The sequence below is a fragment of the Nicotiana tabacum genome, chromosome 11, assembly GCF_000715075.1.
Source record: "Nicotiana tabacum cultivar K326 chromosome 11, ASM71507v2, whole genome shotgun sequence".
Classification (NCBI taxonomy): domain Eukaryota; kingdom Viridiplantae; phylum Streptophyta; class Magnoliopsida; order Solanales; family Solanaceae; genus Nicotiana; species Nicotiana tabacum.
The window spans coordinates 139,869,916-139,879,172 of NC_134090.1; the positions used below are offsets into that span (position 1 = coordinate 139,869,916).

At 31.1% G+C, this 9,257-nt stretch overlaps 1 protein-coding gene across 1 annotated transcript; it reads right to left on the minus strand.

Annotated features, from left to right (window-relative positions):
* Positions 1-406: 406 nt before the first annotated feature.
* LOC107813343 (NAC domain-containing protein 104-like) lies at positions 407-2,629 on the minus strand. The gene is made up of 3 exons (XM_016638600.2): positions 2,373-2,629; positions 1,405-1,664; positions 407-804 (listed from the first exon to the last, which is right to left on the minus strand). The coding sequence occupies exons 1-3, from the start codon at positions 2,536-2,538 to the stop codon at positions 649-651; spliced, it is 582 nt and encodes a 193-aa protein (XP_016494086.1). The 5' UTR covers positions 2,539-2,629; the 3' UTR covers positions 407-648.
* Positions 2,630-9,257: the final 6,628 nt, after the last annotated feature.

The following is a 9,257-nucleotide window of genomic DNA, read 5'->3' on the forward strand; positions in this document are numbered from 1 at the left end:
TTATTATTGTTGTGATATGCATTGATATCGGGCAACATATTTATAATTCCATAGTTTAGATATACAAAAAAAAAAGGAAAATAAAATTTTAATATATATTTTGATATACACGTAGAGGAAAAACAAATTTATGATATACACTTCGATATACACATTATTATTATGATATATATTTATTGTTATCTGGTGCTAATATCTATAACTAGAGTGTTTTTTTTTGTTTTTTTTTTGTATGCTAATTATATGAGTATGTTGTTACAGACTGCCAAAATCCCTTTATGCTATTGTCTTATGCATATTTGAGTGCCAGAATGAAAATGGAAAAGAGAATTTGTCGAGATAGACGGAGCTGTTTGTTTATAAAACATTTTCTCTTGGGAAATTTTAAATTAAATAATTGCCATAACTCATAAGTAGGAGTTGATGTATTCACGTATGCAACGTACAATTATGAGAGACACGCTATATATGATATTACATATATGTGTAATATGGAAGTAATATGTCCTCAAGGTATAATTATATCAAAGACCATATGCAATGTACAATACTATTACAGATAGGTATTGTATATACAGTTATATGTACTAAAGTATAATTATATGAAAGACCATAAATGCTACTACATTACTTTAAGACCTATAGCTCTTATGGAAAACTTATCTCCTCTTCTTCATCATCATCCATAGATAAAAAGACTTCATCCAAAGCTGAGAGCTCAACTTCATCATCACAATTTCTATAGAGCCAATTTATCCCTTGAGATTGATTGTTCGATTCATGTACTCTACATAAAACCCATTCCTGAAAATGAAAAGAAAAAATATAGATTGGAAAAAAAAAACTGAGATGCAAACTACAATTTTTTTCTTGACTCGAAAGCTAAGTTAGCAGCTGGAGCATGAAGTACTCCTTTTGGTCATGTAATTTGACTTTAAAAGGTCAAAATTCATGAATTCCACGAGAGGCGGTTAAATAACATGCTATATACATAGAAATTTTCATCTTTTCCATTTACTATAAATCTTTTTATATTGATTTAGAGGTTAATTAATATTATAGACTGGTTAAATTCACCATTGAGCTAAGGGAAAATTTTAAATTCTACATTAAATTTTTGAAAACTTAAGTAATTTCTTGTTATTCAATGTTTGATATAAAATTCAATTCATTATAGGGTTCATTTATACGATTGACAGTGTAAATAATTTTTTAAACTATCAGATTATGTAGGAGCTAATTAACTTGGGGCGTAACCTTAAAAAGCTGATTAATGACATATTAAATTAAACTACAAAAAACTTTTTAATACAGACATTATATATGTAACTTAAAGTTTAATTTATAAAATTTAAAACATTAAATTAAATCCTATTAGAAAGGATGGAAGGGGTATTTACTTACCGTTTCATTTTCGTTTTTGCTAGGCTTCTTGAAGGAATTACTGCTAGCGAGGTGGAATTCTTCCATAATCCAATTAGTTTGTACTTCATCAATATTATAGTACCCAAAGTACTTTTTTATTCCTACCATTTTTTCTCCAAAATTTTCGAGTATAATTGGCTCATTCATATGTCCTTCCTTCCAATATCCTTTTCTTGTAGCTCGATTTTCGTTTACTTGGCTGAAGAAATACCATTGGTTTTTGCTCCACAAAGCTTTCTCTAATCATCCCAACATATGCAAATTAAATAGGTAAAATAAAAGAAATTATTAATTCAGAAGGATGGGAGGAAAAACAAAAGAACAAAAAGGTTTATAACCCCTCCATTCTAATTTGATCCATTAGGAAAGTGGGGTGATTCAATTTTTCAAGGGTCACTTTAATGATTTTTATAATGATTTGGAATTGTACAAGTTTTGTCTAATAAAATAGAACTTGGAACTCTATAAATTATACAAAAAATAGTTCGAGCAGAAATTTTCCAATGAAAAAGTGTTAGAGAAAAGTTTGTTAATAGGCCTTCTACAAATACGGTTCATTTTTTGAGGAAAAAACGAGAAAAATCAAAGATTGATCTTATTATAGAATTGACACAAAAATTTAATAATTTATAGGATATACTAAAGCAATAAATCAATTAAAAGTAGCTTCTCAAGTTCCAAATGACTTTAAAGGGCCTCATATAAATACACTTCACTCAATTTGGAGATAAATGAAACGAGAAAAAGGAAAGATCGATCTTATTTTCTAAATATAGCAAAGAAATGTAAGATTTTAGAATACTATAACAATAAAATCAATTAAAAATAGGTCGTCTCAAGCTCCAAAAATTAATGATCTTTTCTTCATGGGAGACGAGTCTAATTAAAAGTAAGCTAGATATAAAGAAGTGAAGTAAATTATGATGGAGAAATATATTCAAATATACCATTGAGTTGAGAAGGATCAGAAGAAGAAAAATCAAGATGAGGAATATTGATGCTGGGGTAGAACGGTAAGCCAGCAACTTTACTTTTGAGATAATACATAATAAGCTCTTCATCTGTTGGATCGAAACAAAAACCTGGCGGAAGACCAACTCTTTCATCCTCCATTATCACTACAAAATATTTTCTGAAAGCGAATTGTTAAGGAAATTTAAAGCTTGTTTTGGCTAGCTCTAAGGTTCCTTTTAGGGTTAGTTTAATTTAGGAGTCGATAAAGAAGAAGAATGATACGAGTTGACGAATGTTGATGTTTCTTTTTATAGAAAAAATTATCTACTTTAGTAAAATGGCCCTCCACTATACTTCTATTCCTTGCTTGAAGTAAATTTAAAATAGACGCAACGGTTCAGAATTTGAACTCTAAGGATTTAATATTTAAGGTTCATAATATTGAACCTATTATATTATAAACTTATAGGTTCATATATATTATTTATTATAATTTTAGTAATTTTTTATATGTAAAATTATGTTTTGCGTCAAAAGTACCAGATTCAAATGAACCCGGAATCATTATATTTGATCTGCTTCTGTTTATTCCGAACCTTATTTATGAGTTAAAATATATATATATATACCGGTTTTAAATTCTAAATTCGCTGCACCTCATTAGACCGGGAGGTAGTGGCGGTTGATTAGAAATGAAGAGTTTGCAAGTGATGTAACAAGTTTTATAAGTGGTCAAAGGCTGCTGCTAATTGGAGTAGTATACAGTATGAAATATGAGGCAGAGCCGACCCTTATGAATGTGAGTACGTTAATCTATTTGCTTTACATTGATGCTACATATAATGTAAGAGAAATAATTAGTCGTGAAGTTAGTGATAAATATTATTTTTATGTTCTTTCAGAAATTCATATATCAGTACAAAAGAGCTTTTAATGCATTTTATTTTTATTTATTTATTTAAATATTGGTTTAGATGAACTTAAATGAAACGACATAAATTTTTTTTAGAAAATTCTCAGAGAAACTCGCAGTTGCTATTCTTTGGATATACACAGGGTAACTTGTTCACTGTGCGATAGCTCGTACACTACACAGGATAACTTGCTCACTGTGCGATGGCTCGTAGACCACACATGAGATGTAATTAGTCGCACTAGACAAGCCCAGTGCTACGAGCTTTGACTGAGAAGGCTACTGGTGAGGGAAATCGATCATAACTCTTCCATGTGGAGAACATCTCACCCAACTAACTCAGCCAATCATTGCGGGCATTCAGACGACAAAATTAGTCAGTAAAAATTTATATAATCCACAACCCACATTAAGAGGGGGTGGTAAGGGTTTAGGGTACGTGTTGATTAGAAATGAAAAGTTGGGAGTGGATAACGTTTCTTGAGAGTTCACAGGCGGTGGTAATCCAAGAGAGACAAGTACTGATTGAATTGTTTTTACAGGAAATGGATATGTTTTCACTTTGAAGTAACTTCATTTACAAACATCTGTGTTTTTGTCGTTTAATTATCTTTAAAATACTAAAAAAGCAGTTCTATTTGGATAAGCAATATCGAAGCTTACTTAGTGGAATTAATAAACTGAGTGGATGATCATGATGATGAACTGTGAAACAAAAGTAGTAGTTTGATTTTACGTGTGCAAACACAAATATGCACACGTAAAATGTTGTTGAAAAGGACCACATTGAAAAAAGGCAATCAAAGCATGAAGTTGAGTATGATAAGCTCTCTTCTTTTTTCTTCTCTTTGTTTCCTTTGATAGTTCTCGAGTCATTGTAAGTAAACATCAATCATCATGAAAACAGAAAAAAATAGTAACGAAGAGTACCAAAATCAGATGACCAAACCCCATATGGTATAACTGTGAATAGAATTCGGGTTGAAGCGGTTTTATCTGAGTTTTCTTTAAATCTGAGATCATGCTAGTTAATTAGATAATATATAACTAGATAGGCTTTTAATTAGCCTAGCAATTTTCAAAAGGAGGGGGTGTGCATATATATAGTTTGGGCTAAGATCAGCCTAAAGACACTCTTAATAGGGAGAAATCCAAAAATAGTCAGATTTACAATTGGTCGTTCAAAAATAGCTCAGTTTCAAAAGTAATTGAAACTTAGTCACTTTTCATGTAAAGATAAATTTGACCGAAAACACTATTCAAAACCCGGAAAATACGCCAGTATATTATACTGGAGTTCCAGCATAAGTATGCTTGATCTCCAGCATAATATACTGGAGTTCCAGGAAAAATATGCTGGAACTCCAGCATATTATGCTGGAGTTCCAGCATAAGTACACTAGAACTCCAACATAATATACTGGATTTCCAGCAAGTATAATTGTCTAGTATAATATACTGGAGTTTGGAGCATCGGTGCTCCAGTCTCCCGTATATTATACTGGAGTCAGCAATGCTGGAACTCCAGCATAATTCCAGCATAAGTACACTAGAACTCCAGCATAATATACTGGAGTTCCAGCAAGTATAATTGTCTAGTATAATATACTGGAGTTTGGAGCATTGGTGCTCCAGTCTCCAGTATATTATACTGGAGTCAGCAAAGTATACCAGTCCAGCATAATATGCTGGAGTTCATACACAGGTGCACCGAACTCCAGTATATTATGCTGGACCGGTCTCTGTTGCAGCAAAATAGTGGCTATTTTTCATTGACTTCATAAACGCTGGCTATTTTTGAATGACCAGTCCGAAAACTGGCTATACCGTGCTATTTTTACAAGAAAACATGAAGACATACTTAGTAACTACCTGTTGAACAAGCATTAAGTTTTTTCCAAAAACCTAATCACACTATTAAGAGTATCTTACACCTTAAATGTAACATATTTTTCTTATCATCGTAAACTTTGTTCGTAAACTCAACAATCTCTTCCTCGAACTAAGTTTTATATTGTCCACATCACCAGGCCTCTCGAAATAAGTTCTTCATATCCCATTACCAAGATTCATGGGCTTATCTAGAGATTAATCGTGTGCCACAATATCCGAGTGTGTATAGTCACCAAAGTCCACAAGTCGGCTTCTTCTGTGTGTGTGTGTGTGCATTGTTTAGCTCTCGGTGAAGGCAGTAAAACCAAGCCCCATGTTATACTGTCATCTCCATACTCATCTCATCGAACTATTAGCTCTAATAGTAATTGTTGGGTTAACCCATAAATACTCTTAACGTGGTGTGATATTATTCGTTGTGGGTCGATTCCGCATAGCTTTTCTGAAAGGACCTCACAATATTAAAAATATTTTACACCTTACATATAGCTTTTTTTCTTATTAACTATTAAAGTGGGACTCGCACACCTAACACATACAATGTGAAAATTAGAGAGAGAAATTTTACATTTGGAGGAAACTTGTAAGTTGTATATCCAAAATCTTATCTGTGTTCGTTACAAACCAGCTCATATAGCTGTGTACCAGTATAACTTCCTTAACTAACAAGTGGAATCCTTGTTAACTAATAATGTGTGAAATGAAGGGTATAAGTACAAATACAATGTGAAAACTAATATGTTGTACAGCTGGATCCTACTAAGCACCGAATGGTTCTCTAACATACTTGAGATACAAAGCCTAGCGTCCGGTTAATTCAACCTGGATTCGGTATCTCTGAAGCTTCACCGCCAACAGCAAAACCTAGTGTCCGGTTAATGCAATCGGGATCTGTTACCTCTGTCACACCCCCTTTCTATCCCAAAAAAGATATCATGTTGAATTGTGGATTAAAGAGTTCTTTCAATTAAAGTAACAAAACTTGAGTAAGGATTATTTTATTGTTCAGAGTCGCTACTTGGAATTGATTATTGGGTGTTCCAAGTCACCTTTTGTTTGAATCCCTAATCAAAGGAAAGTTTGACTCTATCATTATTGGTCTGCAAAAATAAAGTCCGGGTAAAAAATTCTGTTGACCGGGGAGAAGGTGCAAGGCATTCCCCGAGTCCCGTGGTTCTAGCACGGTCGCTTTATTGACTTAAAACTTGGCTTGAATTAATTTTGGACAAACTGTGATTTATATAATTTTCATGTTTTACCTATCCGCTTTTATTTCTTGATTATTAGAATTATTAAAAAAAAGGATTTGGATAAATTACGTGGTCATAACCACGCTACGCAAGCGAACGCGTGATCGAATAACAAAATTAATCAACTTATCATAATTGCACCTCGCAAGCGAATCCAAAATAATGACAATCAACTATTTGTAGTACTCCTGAAAAATTACTACATTTGAGAAAATTAATTCTTGAATATTATTAAAAAGGTTAACTATAGCGTCACGCAAGCGAATCCGCGATTTTAGCAAAGGATTGATTAAATTAAAAATTAACTAAAACTAAATGGATATGACATGAGATTATTAAATTAATTTATTAAGTGTTAAACATCACGATACGCAAGCGAGTCCGTGAATTAAAAAGTTAAAGCGCGCCTACTAATTACCTAACATTTAAAATAATTATTAAGGTGACTAAGTTACATAGCTATTAAAAGAAAATATGATTTATTAGAACTAATTGATGAGATACTTATATTAAAAAAATTGGGCCTGCTTTGATTATTGGATTTATAATGGCTTTGGGCCAGTTTAAAAGGAAACAGGCCAAATATAATCATAAAGAACCAAGCAAAATGAGTCATGCTTTTAATAAAGAATCCAATTTAAAATAAAACAAATAAATTAATACAATAAAATAGGGATTTTGACACAGTTACCCACAAAAAACAAAACTATTTACCTTTGTCTACCCATTTATTTTCCTACCCATAAACTAATTATATTTCCTACCCATAGTAGGTTTAGTGGGGAATTTTTTCTTTATTCTCCAACTCTTTTTTATTTCTATGCTTCTTTTCTTTTCTTTTTTCTTTTTTTTTTCTTTTCTTCTTTTCTTTTTTCTCGTTTTCTTCTTATTTTTTTCTTTTTTCCTTTTTTTCCTTTTCTAATTGCATTTAATTTCTTTTTCTTATATTCTTTTTCTCTTCATAATCTAATTTTATTTACTGTTTTCACTATTTTTTTTATATATTATTACTAAAGAAAAATCAAATTGTGTACCAATTAAATGTAGCTAATACAATCAAAAAAATATTAACTAACATATGATACCAGTATAGTATACATGTATACCAACAGAGCATATGATTGCTCTAGAATATTGCTACAACTACCTGCAACTATACTACTGTACCAAAACATTAAAGGACGCAATAAAAGTATGAGAAAATTACATACTCATGTTGCAAGCTAAATATTCGCAAAACAACTTGCTCACTCCATATACTAGCATGGTATATAGTTGTATGGGGTCGTTCCAACAATTGCCTATAATTATAAAACTATTACATAATACACATAATTTATGTCCATCGTCATACAAAAATTCCAGCACTGCAAATCATGTTCATATAAATAATTTCATAATAGAATTCACTTAAAATGCAGCTAAAACAATCAAAACAAACTACCATATGATACCAATATGACATATAACTATACCAACATGGTATACATCTTTACTGGTTAATTTCCGGCAACTATATGACTATACTACTATTACATAACACACATGCATAAAGAGAAAAATAAAAAAATAGTGTACCACATATTAATATAATAAAGTATTTCAAGAAATTGTACTATATTACTATTATTAAAAGAAAATCAAATATTGTACCAATTAAATGCAGCTAATACAACCAAAAAATGATTCAACTAGCATATGATACCAATATAGTATATAACTATACTAATAGGATATATAGTTGGAATGAATTGTATACCAAAATGGTATATTTGTATACTATTTGGGTATACAATACAAATTCGTCATCTACTCTAGTTCAACTATATTTCAACCCAAATTTGTAAAATCTACTACAAAATTTCCATCAAATTGACTAAAACTTTAGCTACAACCTTCAATCAACTTTCCAAACAAACTCATCCAGGATCGGATCAAAACAATTAAAAACTCAAACAAACCAAGTTATGAGTTTCAAGTTTCAAGATCCTTCAATGATGGATTTAATTTTCTCACAATAAAATCTTTGAAAATTAGCATTAACATCATAATCAAAGAACAATACCCAATAAATTCCAACACCAAATACTTCAACACACATGAAAATTCATATTTTAGTTAGATAGTACCTTTTTTTTAAAAAACTTTTAAAAGATAAAATAAACTATGGAGCACAAAAAAAAGGGGTGATGATAGCAGAAAAAAGGACAATACTAACAACACTGCCCACTATTGAGAAAAGCTAAATATTCTTTGGCTTCTTTTTTGGATTCACACTTTGCTGCTTAAATTAGATATGTCCATCGCACGCGAGAATTGGGTTGGGCGGGTAATTAGTTGTAATAGAATAGGTATTGATGTAATTACATTTAAAATAGGTAATTACGGGTAATTACTTTTGATTAGGTAGGTATATAGGGTAGTTTTCCCAATAAAATATTTAAGGTACCTAATTATAGAAAACTGAAGACGAGTGAAAAAACACCCAACTAAAGAAACCAACTAAAAATACTACATGGAGGAAAGGAAATAAATATAACTTGATGAAGATTAGCCTTAGTGACTTGAAAATTTTCTGTTACAACTTCAGATGTTAGAAATGAAATCCAGAAACTTTCTTTTAAAGTATTCGACCCATTTGGATGGATGGGTATCAATACTAACTTAAAGATAACAAAACAATTCTAGCTTAGCTTAAGCACCGATGTGTAGTATACAAAATCATTATTTATTTATTTTGTTCCGCGATACACGAACTCGAAACGAAAAAGTTTCAATAACAGCATATCACCGTAAGGCTTATAGCATTCATATATCCATTT